Below are 17,694 nucleotides of genomic sequence, written 5' to 3' on the forward strand. Positions count from 1 at the left end.
GGCGCAGGAGCTCCGGAGCAGCAGCGGGGCGGGGGCGGCAGTTTCGCCCCAGGACTGCGGTTCTGAGCCGCCCCCGGCGGGGCTGCCCGCCCGCCGGCCTCGCCCGCCCGCCCTCGGCCCCGGGGCCGCGGCCGCCGCTCGTTGTCTCCGTGCGGGACCGCGCCGCGCTCCCCGCCCGTTTCCCGGACGCTGCGAGGGCTGATCATTTCTAGGTGTTCTGGAGAGGGCAGCGAGGTGAGTTAAAGTGCACAGGAGGCCAGTGAGGGCAGTTTGCTTGGAAATGGCCGAACTGGCCACAGTTCAAGCACCTCACGTTGTTAATGGGCACCACTGCCTCCCCCACCCCTTTGCTCACGGCCAGGGCTAAAGCAGTTTCTGAAGAAGAGGCCTTAGTGCAGGTGTCGACCATCTGTGGGATGAGTGGCTCTGGATTTTGGGGAAGAGCTCCGAGAAGCTTTTTGGTTTCCGGGTTGGCGTTAGACATTGCCATTTTTCCCAGGAGTTCATCCCTGGCCTCTACATTATCAATTTGGCGATCGATGGCCTCTGGGAGGTGGTCAACAAACTTAACAAATGTCTCTTCAACCCCCTGATGGATTGAAGAAAAGTTTTGGACAAGGGTGGTTCCATCAGGGATTTTTAAAAGAGCAGTCTTTGCAGCAGATTTGATGTCATCTAAGACATTGTTGGGCAGCATGACCTGATCCTCTGGTCTGCTAAATTCCCCCTCTCCTGCCAAAGCCTCAAGGCATTCCTGGCCTTCGCCTAAAACTTCACTCAAGTCATACTTGGATAGGATTGGCTTTAAAAGTTTTTTCCACTGCAATAATGCAATGGTAATGTAATGGAAGGAATGGGGAATTAAGATATGTCCTGTGAAAGTTAAGTCCAATACATTTTTAAAATATGGAGAATTGCGGCCGTAGTCTCTGGCCGCTTTTCTCAACTCCTTCCCCTCAGTGTGAGGAATCCGCTCCCATCGCGGCTCCTTTCCCCGTTTAATGACGACAGGCGCCGCAAGGCAATCGAGATCTCTCACCAAGTCCAGGTCCCCATCCCACAGGGCTCCTCCCTGATCCGTGTCCAGCCTCCTCCCGGCCTGTTGTTACTGCCGGGGTGCCGCCGTCCTCATCCTCTTCGGAAGGTGGGTCGGGGCGGGCTGGAGCGCGCAGCCTCCGGCGGAGCGGTGGGGCCCGGTGACTCGGGGCCTGCAGGCCAGCATGGCGGGCTTCCAGCCAGGCCCACGTTCGGTTCCGCGGCGTGGGAACCGGGATGGGCTGGAGAAGGAGGGAACCACCCTCAAGGGCCCACTCGGGGATGTGGGCAGGGGACAGAAGGGGCTGGTCCCGACGGTGACACCATCGACGCGGCTGTGAGCACAGAGGAGGGACCCGAGGCGGGGCTGTACAACTGACATTCCTGGAGCTGGGGACCAAACTGGGGACAGGGCAGTCGGGGACAAGGGAGCGGGGAAGGCTCGGGCTGGAGTGGCCAGGGCCAGCCCGAGAGAGGGACTGAGTGGGGCAGGAGGCAGCAGGGAGTAGGTGACAGCCCTGTGCCCGTGGGCAGGGTCTGGCTCCCATCCCACCCATAGGGGAAGCAGGGTTAGGATCAGGGAGGGAGGAACACGGGGAACAAGAACCAGGGACCCAACTTTCTCCCTTAGGCTTTACTAATTTAAAAATCAAATTGAAAATAGGATTAAACTTGCCCACTTTATAATTTCCACCCACTTGTATATCATAAATGCATCACCCAACTTTCCCCCAGAATGAAAGTGACAAAACATCTTCCTGGGAAGCCTCAGGAAAGAGCTCAAACAAAAACCGAAAAAAGTTTTAAGTTTTTCTTTTTAAATGAAACATTCCCTAGTACTAAGGTTGCTTTAATCTGAATATAAATCTCTCGTTGAGCTGGGGATAAATGATTGTCCATGTTCCCCAAACAACCCAAAATTCCCCCCCACGAGGCAAAAGGATTAACTTAAGATAAATGTGTTCATGTGTGGTGCTCTCCCCCGGGCACCTGGCAGCCCACGCTGCGAGTACTCACCAATGCGAGGGACACAAAGGAAAAGCGAAACTTCGAGGGGGCTGGTGGGCTCCTGCCGGTCCTTTGGATTCTGAAAGCTTCCCTTCCAAAGCGGCAGCCTTCCCTCAGAATTCCAAAGGGGTGCCGACAGGCCAGGAGAAACAGTCCTCACAAAGCGAAGGAAGAAGCTCCTCCTGGAGCTGGTCCCAAACGGTGCTTGAATTCCCAAAGATCCCGGATCCGATGACCTTCAGGAGACGCTCTCCGGGACTGGACAACTGTCCAAGGTCCCTGTTCTGGGAGCCATTTGTTCCAGCCTGAACTGCTACAAGGAGAGTGCAGGGTAAAGAAGCAGAAAAGGCCTTTGCATGGTATCCACAGATACCATGGGACAGAGACTCCAGGGACAGCAGCCAGGTACTGCAACAGCGACCCGCACGTTATGGAGCAAAGAAGGACTGCGGTGGGCTGGCTCTGCCGGTACAACCACGAGTATCTCAGCCCGTTCCTCACGGAGCGCCGAGGTGAGCGTGGGGCAGAGTGTGTCCCCTCGAGCCCTGCTCTGGCAATGACCCTGAGGCCCCTCAAAACCTCCCTGGGAATCGCCCCAGAGCCCTCAGCCCTCCTTGTGCCCATCCCCGAGACCTTCTGTCCCTGCCACTGACCCCGTGGCTCTCCCAGTCCATCCCAGTCTCTCCCAGTGCCTCCCGGCTGTCCATCTCAGCCTGGCGTGGCGCTGCCGCCCCTCAGCCAATCAGAGCGCGAGTCTCTGATGACTCATCAGTTGCCAGGCAGACCCGCAGCGCCGCGTGCCCCGCGCTGGACTCGGCCTCCCAGTGCCGCGCGCTTCATTCCCAGTTCCTCCCAGTGCCGCCCCAGTCCCTCCCACTCCTTCCCAGCCCATTCCCAGTTCCTCCCAGTGCCGCCCCAGTCCCTCCCACTCCTTCCCAGCCCATTCCCAGTTCCTCCCAGTGCCGCCCCAGTCCCTCCCACTCCTTCCCAGCCCATTCCCAGTTCCTCCCAGTGCCGCCCCAGTCCCTCCCACTCCTTCCCAGCCTATTCCCAGTTCCTCCCAGTGCCGCCCCAGTCCCTCCCACTCCTTCCCAGGCCATTCCCAGTCCCTCCCACTCCTTCCCAGCCCATTCCCAGTTCCTCCCAGTGCCGCCCCAGTCCCTCCCACTCCTTCCCAGCCCATTCCCATTTCCTCCCCAGTGCGCTCCGAGATCTCTACCCTCTCTGCCAGTGCCCCCCATCCCCTCCCATCTCTCTAAGTGCCACCCCAGTCCTTCCCAGTCCATTCCCAGTCTGCCCCAAGGCCACACCACCCCTCCCCTCTCTCTCCCAGTTCCCCACAGCTGATCCCAGTGTGTCCCCGCTCTCTCCCAGTGACCCCCAGCGTGTCCATCTCGCTGCTGCCCTCGAGTTCCCAGCCCGGCCCCGGCCGCCTACTCCCATCCAGCTGAGGTGGTTCCAGGGCCAGCAGGAGCTCTCTGTGGTGGCCACCGACGTGGTCCCCAATGGGGACTGGACCCACCAGCTCCTGGTGCTGCTGGAAACCCCAGCCTGGGCCAGGGTCACCTCCACCTGCCAGGTGCAGCACGTCAGACTGGAGCACCCCCTGAGCTAGAACTGGGGTACAGGGGAGGAATTGGGGGTGCTGGAAGAGCCACTGGGATATGCTGGGAGCAACTGGGAGGGAGCTGGAGAGAGCCTGGTTTCAACCGGGAGAGAAGGTTGTGGGTTTGGAAGGGCTAAGGAAGTGTTTGAAGGATTCTGGGGAGGGTAGGAGGGTGGGATGGGGTTCTGGGGGTCCCTGGAGGGCACTGGGATGTGACTGGGAGAGGATTTGGAGGTCCTGGGGCAGTGGGGGCAACTGGAAGGAGGCTGTGGGATCTTGAGAGGGACAGGAGGGGCTTTGGTGGGTCCTGGGAAGGTGAGGAAGGGATCAAGAGGGAGGTTTCAGGGGATCCTGAGTGGGTTGGGAGCGACCAGTAGGGTGCTTGGAGGGGCTTGGGTGCCTGTGAGAGTTTTTGGGAGATCCTGACCCCTGTGGAAACCGCAGAGATGCTGCTGGATGCTGCCGCAGCAAGATGCTGACAGGAACTGGAGACTCCCGAGTTCGGTTTTGTCCTCCTGGCACTGGGGATCGGGTTCTACCGGCGCAAGGAAGTCTGAGGGATTCCCTGAATCATGTTCTCCCTCCTCTGGAGTGTGTGTGCTCCCCGGGGCCCCCAGTCAGGTGTCATCCCCTTTTCTCTGCCCACAGAGCTCCTGAGCCGCCGGCGGCCGCAGCCCCTCCCCGTGGCCCCGGGCCCGGCCGGGACCCCCCACTCCATCCCCACGCTGATTTGGGGGGGATTGAGTGTCCCCCAGCCCTGCTGTCACTCTGCCCCTGCCCGCCTGCTCCCAGTGTTCCCAGTAAAGCTTCCCAGTTAAACCCAGCCCAGTTCATGGGGGCACTGGGGAGGGACTTGGGGGGACCCCACGGCGGGGCCGGCACTGGGCAGGGAGGGCGGGTCCAGGTGGGGAACACTGCCTGCTGCGGGTCTGCCCGGCAACTGGTGAGTCATCAGCCCTGCTCGCTCTCATTGGCTGACTCTTCTCCACCGCGTTCTCTCATTGGCTGAGGAGAGGCCCGGCAGTGCAGAGAAGGAACGGGAGAGATCCCGCCCCGAGCACCGGCACGGGGACAACAGACCCAGCCTGGGCACAGGGAGGGAATTTATTACCAACCAAACCACGGCAGCACCAGGAGAAGGGAAAGAAATCCCTCCAGCACCTTCCCCCACCCAACGGGGATCACCCACAACAGGGTTATCCACCATGGAGAGACGGGGACATCCGAGTTTAGACCAAAGCCAATTCTATTGACTGTACCAGGTGTTTATACAGGGATTTACTTGTATGGTGCTTATAGAGGGCTCTGTTTTTGGTAACAATTTCCCATTGATTACACATTCTTTGTGACATCCGGTCACCTGGGAACATTTATCTTATCACAAAGTCTCACACCATGTTGCTTGGTCAGTCTTCTTGCCCAGGGAGACTGAAACTGTGTCTGTGTCTCCCACAGTTTCTGCTCAGTCAGGCCTCAGGTATCAAGCCCCTTTATCAGCTCCATTGCTTTACTCTCTGTTTTATTCCCCATACCGGGGCACCAGGGCTCTGCCCCACGGGGGTCACTGGGGATCATCCAGCCCGGATCCTCCCATGGGGGATGGAGCTGCAGCAGCACACCAAGCTCTTCCCTCACTCTCTTCCCTCACTCCAAGCTCTTCCCTCACTCAGGGCACTCACAGGGCTTCCTTTAGTGGTGCCTCCGTTGGTGCTGGGTCAAGTCTGAGCTCCTGGAGAAGTTCTTCCCACACTTCCCACACTCGTAGGGCCTCTCCCCAGTGTGGAAGCGCCGGTGCACGGTGAGGCTGGAGTTTTGCTTGAAGCCCTTCCCGCAGTCGGGGCAGCGGTAGGGCCTCTCCTCTGTGTGAATCCGCTCATGCTTGAGGACATCAGAGCTGGTGTGAAACCTCTTCCCACACTGGGGACACTCGTAGGGCCTCTCCCCAGTGTGGATGCGCTGGTGTATTCTCAGGGCAGAGCTCCACACAAAGCTCTTCCCATATTCCAAGCACTCGTAGGGCCGTTCCCCAGTGTGGATCACCTGGTGCCAGTTCAGGCCAGACATGTCTTTGAAGCTCTTCCCACACTTCCCACACTCGTAGGGCCTCTCCCCAGTGTGGATGCGCCGGTGCACGGTGAGGTCAGAGTTGTGCTTGAAGCCCTTCCCGCAGTCAGGGCAGTGGAAGGGCCTCTCCTCTGTGTGAATCCGCTCATGGAGAAGGAGATGGGAGCTTCTCTGAAACCTCTTCCCACACTCTCCACACTCATAGGGCCTCTCCCCAGTGTGGATCCTCTCGTGCCGGATCAGGTGGGAGCTCCACCTGAAACCCTTCCCACATTCCAAGCACTTGTGGGGCTTCTCCCTGCCATGAGGCTTCTCCACCAGCTCCGAGCTCCGCCAGGATCTCCGCCCGCCTTCCTGGCTCAGGGGGGATCTTTCCTCCCCACAGCTCCCTGGGCTGGGTTTGCAGCTCCTCCTCCTGCAGCATCTCCGGGGCTTTTCCTTCTCCTCCATCCAGGCACACCCTGGGTATGACAAATCCTGGTTTGTGGGAAAAAACAAGAGGAGAACACCTTGGACTGGAGGTTCCACTTTGCCCAAGTTCATCTCAGGAAGTCATTTGGAATCTTGTGTCTGTAAGAACCTCCAAAACACCAAGATTCAGCCCAAAAATACCGCAAACTTCCAAGACACACATCAAAAACTCCCTAAACACCACAACTCAGGAAAAACCTCCTCCAGGATATAAATATTCAGCTGCCACATAAAACCAAAGCACCAACATTTAGCCCAAGCAAGCTCAGAAACACCAAGATTCACCCCGTGAAGATCGTGGATCCCCCTCCACAGTCACCTGCTGCATGTGGGGGGAGCAGCGCTCCTGGGCTGGGGGGAGGCTGCAGACACAGGGAGGGGTGGAACCTTCTGCTGCTTCCTCTTTCTGCTCCTCCTCCTCCTCCTGTGTCTCTGCTCTTCCTCACACTCCTCTTCCTCCTGCTATTCCTCCTTCTCCTGCACAATCCCACCTTCTCCTGCCACCTGCATCGTTTGACCATTTTGTTCCTCAAGCCTGCTTCTCCTTCCCTTCTCCTCCTGCCCCCAGGCCCAGCACCCACTGCCGGCTCCCTCTTCCCCCCACACCCACAGCATCCCAGCGCAGGGGCAGGGATGGAGCTGGGGCAGGTCGGGCTGGGGCAGCGCTGGGCTCTCGGCCGCTCCCGCCCGCACTCGGTCCCCACTGCAGCCGCTCCCGCCAGGACAGCGCGGGGGGGCCCGGCCTTGGCGCTGCCCCACTCCCACCTCCCCAAATTCCCCTCGCGGGGCCATGGGGCCGAGGGGGGGCGCAGGTGGGTCCAGGTGGGGAACGCGGGGAGCTGCGAGTCTGCCTGGCAACTGGTGAGTCATCAGCGCCGCGGGCTCTGATTGGCTGAGCTCTGCCCGAGCCCTGGGGCTGCAGCACAGAGGGGACACCCTGCTCCAGGGGGGATGTCCCACAAACGGGGGACCCCATGGAAGGAACAACAGGAAAGTGTCTTTACAAACAGATGCTCTGAAGCTGCTCGGAGATAGGGCCAGGGACCTGTTCATAAGGAAGTGACAGGAGAAGCCATCGGTTTCAGGAAATGTTATTAATTGATGACACAGACTGCTGCTCAGCCAAGGTCCTGCTCAATTCATGAATTTCCAAAAGAACAACAAAGACTTAACAGAGCCATGAATATCGTTTGCTATATAAAAGCAGGGAGCATATCAAGGTGGGTATGTAGTAGGTGGACTGAGAAGTCTGTACCTCTCAAGTTCTTCAGCCAATGGGGAAAGAAGAGGGAGATGTGGCAAGGAAAATTTGGATGAAAAAGACACTGTGTCCTCCAACAATTGGAGAGATCCCATGGGGAATGTCCCTTGGCCTCTCCCATTTTTAGGAATGAATTTAATTTTACAGGACTCCTCTGTCTGATTTTGGGACAAAATCCTTTGGTGATGTCAAATTTCCCGCTCACCCTGGGGTTCATCCCGAATTCCTTCCACCATCCAGGGTGGTGGTCAGGGAGTTCAGCTGAAGGTGCCTCACCCACTTTGGGTGATCGACTCCCTTGGCTGGCGGCGGCACCGGGGACTGATTGGGGACCCGGGAGTGACCAGGAGACAGACGAGTGACACATCAGGGGGGTCTGTGAAGAGTCAGCAGGGAGAGAGCACTGAAAATCTCATCAGTGAGTGCCCTGGGATCCTCGGGGAGTGAACATGGCAGGGCACCCACGGAGGGGAGAAAAGGGAAAGCCAGGGAGGGGTCCTGGCCAAAGGGATGATGATCCCAAAATGTCTCTGAAGGGTCCTTTGGGAGAATGCTGAAATAGTTTGCACATTCACTCAGAGCTAATTAAGGACATGGACATCAAGTGTGACAATAAGGGAAAGGGAGAAGGGATTTGGACAACAGGTGATGGATGGTGTTGGTGTGCTGGGAAGGGATTGGGTGATGGGGAGTGCAGCAATATGGTTCAGGCAAGAAGCAGCAGGAGGAATCTATGTGGTAAGAAAAAGGATGATGGAAAAGAGGGAACAGAAAAAATACTCAGGTTTGGGATGATTTTCAGCAGGGTCTTTTCCTCAGAATTTCCCAGCTGATACTTTCAATTCCCAGTTGCCCAAGACAGGAAAAGCAGGAGGTCAGGATGCCAGGGGTTTCTCTGCGGTGGCAGCGGCAGCACCGGGCGCAGAGGTGCGGCACCGGGAGCACGGGCTGGGGCCTGTGGGGAGCTGCGGGGCCGGGCCGGGGCTGTGGGGCAGCCGGGGCTCAGCGCCGGGCGCTGCCTGACCCCACCAGCCCCGGGCAGGGCCGGCAGTGGCCCCCGGCCCCCAGGAGGCTGCGGGACGCCCCGGCCGCTGCCCGGCCCCGGGGAGCTGCCGGCCCTGCCCGCCGGGGGGGCCGCCTTTGGACACTGCGGCAGGACAGGCACCGGCTCTGCCACACGGGCTGGGCAGGGACCCTGAGCACAACGGGGAAAACAAAGGAACACCTGGGAAATGCAGAGTGCACATGGAAGGATCAGGATTTGCTGTTCAGGATTTGCTTTGGGTCCCTGCAGAAAGGAAAGGTTTTGCAGAAAGCTCAGCAGCTCTCAGAGGATGAGCACCCACAGGCAGTGACCGGGGCTGCAGGAGTGGCACAAGAAGGCCCTGCAGCACTTGGGCACAAAGGCACAGCAGCTGAAGGCGAGAAGGGATGAGCAAAAGGCCAAGCTGAAGGCAAAGGCCATGGCAGAGTTCCCACAGCCCCTGAGGGATCAACCCCAGGGCCCAAGGGGGCCCCAGCACCCAGGGCATGACGGGGTCGGCCACAAGCACCTGGCAGAGGCATTGCCCTCCTGGCCAGGGCAGAGCCCACCCAAACAGCCCCTGGGAAGGAGTCAGGGCTCCAGCTGCAGCCCACAAGGACACTGCAAGCACAGACAGCAGCACCCTCAGCAGGAGCAAGTCCACCCCTGCATCGACATGGATTGTCAGGGCTCTCTGAGCTCCCATCCCACCGGGGACCCACCACACTGGAGCCCTGGAGAACATTCAGGCTGGGTCTGCATCCAGAGGAGGCCTCTCCTGATGGACACAGGGGCCTCTCCATCCACTCTGAATCTTACACCTAAGCGGGACAACTGCTAAAATGTCTTTTGAGTATTCAGGGGAGAAGTAGGAAAGAGGAGTGGCTTTATTCAACCACTTCTAGCATATGTGGGAAAGGGTTTGAAATGCAAGAATTTTTACCTGCTCCTAATTGTGACTATAGTTTACAGGGAAGGGATTTGATCGCTAAACTGGGAATGCAAATTAACATTATAAAAGCTGACACAGAGGCTCGTTCTGTTGTACCTTTGTGTCATATGTCTGGCAAGGCCTATGCTGAAGTGAACCCAGAAGTGTGGGCAGCCTCAGGGAAATGGGGAAAATTAGATATGGAGCCTCTTCAAAGTACTTTGAAGCAACCAGCACAAGTGTTGTCTAGAAGCAACACCCTATTCCAAGGGAGGGAAGAATGAAAAATGCAAATTATATGATTGGCTCATTGCAAATATTAAAATGAATACTATATGCGTTATGTTGGAAAGTAATGTCCTAGTAATCTCTTTTAAGTAGTGCTGTATTAATCTCTTTTAAGTAGTGTGCTACATACAGTTTTTAGCCTATATCATGAGATTAAAATAGAAACTATGTGACATAAGATACTTTTTGTAACTAGCTCAAGGAACGGAAAATATAATCAAGAAATTCTTTGCATTATTGACGCTGGATAGAGACCACAGCAACAGACAATTGGAACCCCAGAAAAGAATCATTGCCTCCTTTCCAGAAAAGCTCAGACTTCCAGGAACCAAGAAGGCTGATGTACAACATGGGGGGGAATCTAAAATTAAGCAGAAACACCCTGGTTTGAAAGGAATGTTTGAATCATGTATGAGATATATGAATATGCAATAGGCCATTGCTTTTAAGGGGTAGTCCTTTATAAGCAAGGTGTGCTATTTGGTGGAGTGCCAGGCAACCAGACTCCATAATTGTTTACATTTATTGTCTCTTATTGTCCTAATTTTTATGACTATTTTCTTACTAATAAAGTTCTAAAATTTTAACAAAAGTGAATGGTGTTTTTCACAGGAAGGAAGGGGAATTGGACAAAGTGCAGGACAAACCCACAGAGCTGTGTGTGCTTGTAAGAGCCTGGCACTGAAATGCCCTGAGCAGGAAGGCTTCAATAGCTTCTGGTAACACCATGTCAGCTAAAAGGGGGCAAAATCAATTCTGACTTCTTCAGCAACCACTGGATCACTTATTAAGGTATTTCTAAAAGAAATAATTCATATAAAAGGGATTGTGGAAGCAATAGAATCAGACAGTAGAACTCATTTTACAGGAAAAATCCTTCAGGGGGTTATTTCAGCTTTAGGAATACAATGGGACCTCCAGAACCCCTGGCACCCCCACAGCTCAGGCTGGGTAGAAAGAATGAATAGGGAACTAAGGAAACACCTTTGGAAGCTGGGGATAAAAACCAGGATGCCATGGGTACAGCTTTTGCCATTGTCTTGGGCAAGAAGAAGAGCCAGACCCAGGGCAGATATTCAATTCAATCTCCCATGGAATTGATCTTGGGAATTCCTTACCCTGGGAATTCTCCACCTAGTGCAGGGTGGAGATAAGGGATGCACATTTAAAGCAGTCTGTGGCCAGAATCCTGTCTCTGGTGCAATCTCTCCCCCAGCAAGCTGGGCTGGCACAGAGCCTGACCTGGCACTTTGCTGCTCCCAATGATATGTATGTTTGTTATAATTTGCACCAATGTAATATTGTTGTATTTGGTTAAGGGAAATATGATTTGACACGTATAATATTTTGTTATTGCAAAGCACACACGCCAGCACTGAGAACTGCCCCCCCCCCCATATTGGTTACACCAATACCGGCTTTCTTGGACAAAGCCTCATTTACAATTTAACACATGTGGCTCGCCTGAAGATGGGGAGATGGGCTGCTCAGAAGGGCGATACTGGAATGCCTGGGCACTGATCATCCTGGTAACAACCCTAGATTGGGATTGCTGAACTCCTCCGGGCTGATACATCTGAAAGCCACGGCTCCATAACTCCATCAGAGGATCGAGGATCATCCACACCTGGACTTGGATTGTTCAACCTTGACTCAGAGAAAAGAACTTCATGAATATGTGGGACTTTGAATGAAAGAAAAGGCAGATGGCTGAAATCCCAGCCTTGGGCAGAAAATTTCCTGTAAGAACCGCAGGGTCCAGGAGGGCGTGTGTGTGCCTAGGGTAGGGGAACCTCTGCCAAATGGCGTCCTTCCTGTCACACACCCAGTGCCGACCCCAGGCTCAGCACTGTCCTTCTCCTTGTGGCTGGCTCAGAGAGAATTTGATCCTAAATAAAATTTTCATTTTTCATTTTTATTTGGATGGACAAATTTTCATTTATAACACCAACATCCAAGCAGGACATGGGCTCTGCCTAAGGAGTGCAAAGCAGCACCACTGGTGGCCAAGTGGCGTGGCCCATGCCAAGGGGCCCCGAGGCCAGAAACAGCCGCCAGCACAGCTGAACACGGGGGGACCCCTCAGCCTGGGCTCCAGGTCTCTGCAGCCCCGGAGATTTGCACTTCCCGCCTGCAGCAGGAGGATGGGAGGCCCCCCTGAGCCTGCACTGAAGGCAGCGCAGCAGCAGCCAGGGCTCCACAGCGGGGCAAGGCCCTGGGCCTGCCCACACATCCTCTGCTGAAATCCTCGGCCTGGCCACCCTCCTTGGGCAGCTCCAGCCACCGGGGCCAGCCCTTGCTGCCACTGCTGCAGCTTCAGTGCTCGCTGGGCCTGCACTGCCACAGCTGCTGGGGACACACCGGGACAATTCCACTCACACTCACACTGCATTAGCTGGGTTGGTGGAAAATGTAGCAAGTTTCATTAAAAAAAAAAAAAATTATTTCTCTACTCAGGTTTGGTTTGCCTTTGCCTTGGGGAAAGAAATTTTAAAGGTTTTGTTAAGGGCTGTTACACCACTCCATGGAGATGAGTTGAACATCTCAACACACTGGGAATACCCCAAAAGATACCCACAAAACATCAGTGCCCAGCAGCAAACAGCAACCAACACCTACCCCAGACACTGCCCCCGGCAGAGTTAGAGGCACCTGGTCTGCAAAAGGCTGAGAAGGAAATCCAGGAGTTCGAACCTAATTAACATCAGAGGCAAAGAAATCTGGGTCCAGTAGGAAACCAAATACTAAAAACTACACAACTTGGAAGCAATGAACATTAAACCAATGGATTTAGACTGGTTCAGACTGTATAAATTTAGGAAAATCTAGTAAAACTCACATGTCATGGGATAATTTTCTCTGCACAGCCAGCCTATGTGTGAATGAAATTATTTCTGTTGCACATCTTTGCCAGAACCAAGGAATGCCTTGACTCTCTAGCACTAAAGATATTGTTGGAATTTTTTTTTTTTTCCATGCAGTCTCAGAGACAAGATTACACTATGAGAATAACTTTCTGTAATAATTGTCCTGGCTTGTAAGATAACATGTATTCTATCTGCGGACTGTTGGAGGTTGGGCAGTTTTCTTATCTCTTCCAAGAACAATGTCTCCCTCTGGGGAGATATCTTCTGTTCATGGACCATTGAATGACTCACTGCATGACCAGTAAAGTTACATCATCCCATTGTGAGATGCTCCACCCAGAGGGAGGAGCCAAGCACCCCTACCTGCATAAAATCTGCACTTTTTGGGACACTGAGCAGCTATTAGCTGGATTCCCAGAAAAGCAGCTCTTTTCTCTGCTGGATTCCCAGAGGAAGACCAAGCCCAACTACTACCAGACCTCCAAAGAAAACTCCACCCTTCTAGAGATCACCAATCCAGCAGCATTTCATCTGCCACTCCAGGAAAAACAGCCACCATTTAACTAGACTACTGCCAACACCCTAACTCCTCAGGGTGTTAGGTTTCTGACTCTATCACTAGTTTTGTTTGTACTAATTACATTTTTATTGTTATTATTTTTATTTAGTTTTTCTCCTAATAAGGTACTGTTATTCCCATTCCCATATCTTTACCTAAGAGCTTTTTTTGAAATTGTGGTAATTCGGAGAGAGGGAGTTTACCTTTTCCATTTCACAGGAGGCTCTTGCCTGCTTTCACAGACTCCTGCCTTTCCAAACCAAGACAGAGCCCTTGGACAATCTTCCACCCCTGTACCTGAATTCTCCTCCCCAGGCTCAGGCCCCTGTGCCTGCACCAGCGGGGCGCCCGCCTCAGCCTGCACAGGCACAGGCACCGCCGTGTAACACACAGCCCTCGGCTCCGGTGCTGCCAGACCCATCAGGTCCCTCCCAGCCCCACCTGCACCACAACAGGCAGACGATCCCGGGCACACACCTCCCCCTGGGAAAACTGCTTATCCTCCAGCTAGCAGAACACGGTGCAAGACACGGAGGGAAAACCATGACAATAGTGAGGAGGAAGGGGACAGACCCAGTCTTTACCCTCTAAGGGAAGTACCAACCGCTCCCGGAGTCATTGGGTACGTAAATGTGCCGATCAATATGGGAGATGTAAGAGCTTTCAGCAAGGAAATGCGGAAATTAATGGATAATCCTCTCGGGGTGGCAGAGAGGCTGGATGAATTTTTGGGGAACATCATCTATTCATATGATGACATCTGCGCCATTCTAAGGTCGTTATTCAACGCCGAGGAACGGGACATGATACGGCAGGCTGCAATAAATGATTGAGAACACAGGAATCCCCAGGGAGGGAGTGGCACAAGAGAAAGCCTGAACAGAGGCCATCATAGAACACCCAGGCAGAGAAGGATCAGTCTAAAATGATAGGGCTAAGGAACATGGTAATACAGGGAATTTGGGGGATGGTACCAAAGGGACAGAACATTAGTAAAGCATTGGGGGAATGCCAGGGGAGGGATGAAATACCCACCAAATGGCTGGAGAGGCTGAGAAAGAGTCTCCAAATGTATTCGGGCAACGACCCTAATTCACCTGTCAGGGGTATTCTGTTTAAAACACAATTTGTTGCTAAATCATGGGAGGACATATGGAAAAAGCTAGAAAAAAGAGAAACTTGTCAAGAGAAAAGCCTCCAAGAATTGTTAAGGGAGACACAGAAGGTTTACATGAGAAGGAATGATGAAAAATAAAAAGCACAGGCAAGGATACTGGTGGCGCGATAAGGGAAGTGCAAAAACAGGAGCAGATACAAAATCCCGGAAAGCTGGCACAAACACAACAGCCCCAGGGAAAACCTAACCCCTCTCAGAAGAAAGGCATAAACAAACAGGTTAGCAGCCCTGAGTGCTTTTACTGTCAACAGAAAGGGCACTTCAAAAGAGACTGTAAGAAGAGAATGAAGGATGAACAGATCTTCCAGGAGGATTAGAGGTGTCAGGGGCTTTATAATTTGGGGTCCAGAACACCTGGAGAGCCCTTGATAAAATTAAAAATTAGACCCCAAAAACAAGAATTGGTGGTTTTGGTCAATTCAGGAGCAGAAAGAACTACAGTTCAGCGACTGCCACCTGGATGTACTAAAAGCAAGGATTCAATGGTGGTCATTGGGGCTAAAGGGGAACCCTTTAAGGTTCCGGTTTTAACAAATGTGGAAATAGAAAATAAGTTTTATCAGGGGAACATAGTACTGGTAGAAGAAGCAGATTATAATTTGCTGGGGGGGGATCTAATGGTAGCTCTGGGGATAAGCCTGATAGCACAGGACTCCCAGCTCACAGTAAGTTTATACAAAATAACCGCTGAGGACAAAAATTAGATAAATCCCAAAGTGTGATTTGGGAAGAGGCAGGGAGGTTAAACACTCCACTCAGGAAGAGGCGGGGAGGTTAAACATGGAGCCAATTCACACTGAGATCCAGAGACCGGAGGATCCAATCAGGATTAAACAGTACTGCATTCCCATGAAAGGCAGGAATGGACTGAAGGCTGTAATAGAAGATCTAATAAAGAAAGGCACATTGGAACTGTGCATGTCAAGACATTACACTCCTATCTTGGCAGTACAGAAGGCGGATGGTAATTACAGGCTGGTGCAAGATTTGAGGGTGGTAAATCTATTCTCTATACTCACCAAACCTATTTGGACAAGCCCTTGAAAAACTCCTAAGTGAGTTTGTGCCCGTTAAAGGGACCAAATTACTACAATACGTAGATGACCTATTGGCAGCCGGACTCAGGGAGGAGGATGTGTGGGACCATAGCACTATTAAACTTCTTAAGGGAAAAAGGGTTGAAGGTCTCAAATTGAAATTACAGTTCACAGAGCCTGAGGTCTAGTACCTAGGGCATTGGTTAACAAAAGGTAAGAAGTTGGATCTGGACAGGATAACAGGTATCATTACTTTACCCCCTCCATGAACAAAAAAGGAGGTCAGGCAGCTGCTGGGGCTTCCAGGATACTGCAGGCAATGGATCGAGGGATATAGTGAGAAGGAAAAGTTTCTTCATGAAAAGCTTATCACGGACAAGCTAAAGTAGACAGAGCAGGATGAGGAGGGTTTCAAGAAATTAAAAGAAACCCTCGCAGCAGCTCCAGAGTTGAACCTCCCTGATGTAAAGAAACCTTTTCAGCTGTTCCTGGACATCAGTAATCACACTGCCCATGGGGTTTTAACGCAGGATTGGGCAGGGGCCAAGAAGCTGGTGGGGTATGTATCAAAGTTTTTAGATCCTGTAAGCAGAGATCTTACCAAGCAATTGTAGCAGTGACAGTATTGGTGGAGGAGGCTAAGAAGGTGACTGTTACAGAATTTCTGAGAGAGAGGGCATGATTTATGTCTGGAGTGAGAATTGAGCTACCCCTCAGTCTAGGCCACAGATTTGGGGCTTGTGAGGCCTTCCAGCCTCTGACACAGTTAGAAATTAAGAGCTTGTGGCGCAGATAGAAATTGTATTAAGGTGTGATGCGAAGCACTGGGCTGTCTGGGTGTAAAGTAGTATAGGTTTATAGTGTAAGGTTTAGGCCACTTTAAGACAAACGTAAACAATGTTAGCTTGCCAATGAGAGTGCTTTGTAAAGTATAAACTATACAGAAGTGTATACAACCTGCCATCTTCTCTCGAATAAATGGAGAACGTTGCATTAATCATATTGGTTGGATGTGTGTTCTGTCCTGTCCAGCTTCCCGTTATCTGAGGTCCCTGGTCGCAGGTGACCGTCGGGGCATTCTGCAGCAAAAGGCTGACAAGTGGCCAACTGACGCCAGGCTCCTACAATATGAGGCTGTATTAATCCACTCCCGGGATTTGGAATTGTGAACTACCTCGGTGCAAAATCACGCGCGATTCCTGGCTGGGGAAGCCGCAGGAGTGCCTTCCCATGACTGCGCAGAAGGGGTGGAGCTGCAGATCAAAATAAGGCCAGATTTAGAAGAAGGTGAAAAATGGTTTGTGGGTGGTTCTGCAAGGGTCATAGATGGGAAAAGGAAATCAGGATATTTCCTGATGGCAAAACCAGGGAGGTAGTGGAATCAGGACCCCTGAATCCCGGATGGTCAGCACAAGCTTGTGAGTTGTACGCAGTATTGAGGGCCCTGTGGAAATTAGAAGGGAAAAAAGGAACAATTTTTACAGATTCAAATTATGCATTTGGGGTGGTACACATATTTGGAAAGATTTGGGAAGAACAAGGGTTACTCAATACTCAGGGAAAGAGGCTAGTGCATGAAGAAATAATCAGGCAAATCTTAAAGGTTATAAGGGGGCCAGAGGCAATTGCCATAGTCCACGTGAAAGGGCACCAGACAGGAATGCAGTTCAGGACCCAAGGGAACAATTTACCAGACAAAGAGGACAAAAGCGTGCCTCTAATGAAGGTAAGTACCCCAGGAATCGAAGAAGGGGAGTTTCAGGAATATCCTCCCCACCCCTTCCTGAAGGAAATCGAGGGGTACAAGAAGATAGGAGGCCAGCTAGAAGGAGGTAAGTGGAAATTGCCAGATGGGAGGGAGCTGTTGTCTAAAGACTACAGCAGAAACATCCTGAGGAGATTACATCAACAAACACACTGGGGATTCCAGGCCCTGGCAGAGCAATTCCCTGGATTCTTCGGGTGCAAGAGGATTTATGAACTGGTAAAACAAGAGGTGCAGGGGTGTATGATTTGTTAAAAGATTAATCAGGCAAAAACACGGCAGCTGGCACTGGGAAGTCACCCAGTGGCATACAGACCTTTCAAAAGGATTCAGGTAGATTTTACTGATCTGCCTAAGGTGGGGAGATATAAATTTTTATTGGTAATAGTGGACAAACTAACCCACAGGGTAGAAGCCCTCCTGAGCTCTCAGGTGATGGCTCAGACAGTATCAAAATTTCTACTAGAAGAAATCATACCCTGATGTGGGTTAGTAAAATACATAGATGCGGACCAGGAGACACACTTCACCTCAAAAATTATTAGACAACAAGCCAACGCTCTGGGGATCCAGTGGGAATACCACACCCCATGGCATCCTC

General features: G+C 52.6%; 1 protein-coding gene across 1 annotated transcript in view; it reads right to left on the bottom strand.

The window, feature by feature from the left end:
- Nucleotides 1-17,694, bottom strand: part of LOC146764316 (uncharacterized) — a 198,864-nt gene that overhangs the window by 28,321 nt on the left and 152,849 nt on the right. Inside the window, 1 exon segment of the mRNA XM_085565242.1 lies at nucleotides 5,349-6,011. Coding sequence (XP_085421368.1) covers nucleotides 5,349-6,011 — 663 coding nt within the window.

The sequence above is a fragment of the Lonchura striata genome, chromosome 35 (genome assembly GCF_050655825.1).
Source record: "Lonchura striata isolate lonStrDom1 chromosome 35, ASM5065582v1, whole genome shotgun sequence".
NCBI classification, from domain to species: Eukaryota; Metazoa; Chordata; class Aves; order Passeriformes; family Estrildidae; genus Lonchura; species Lonchura striata.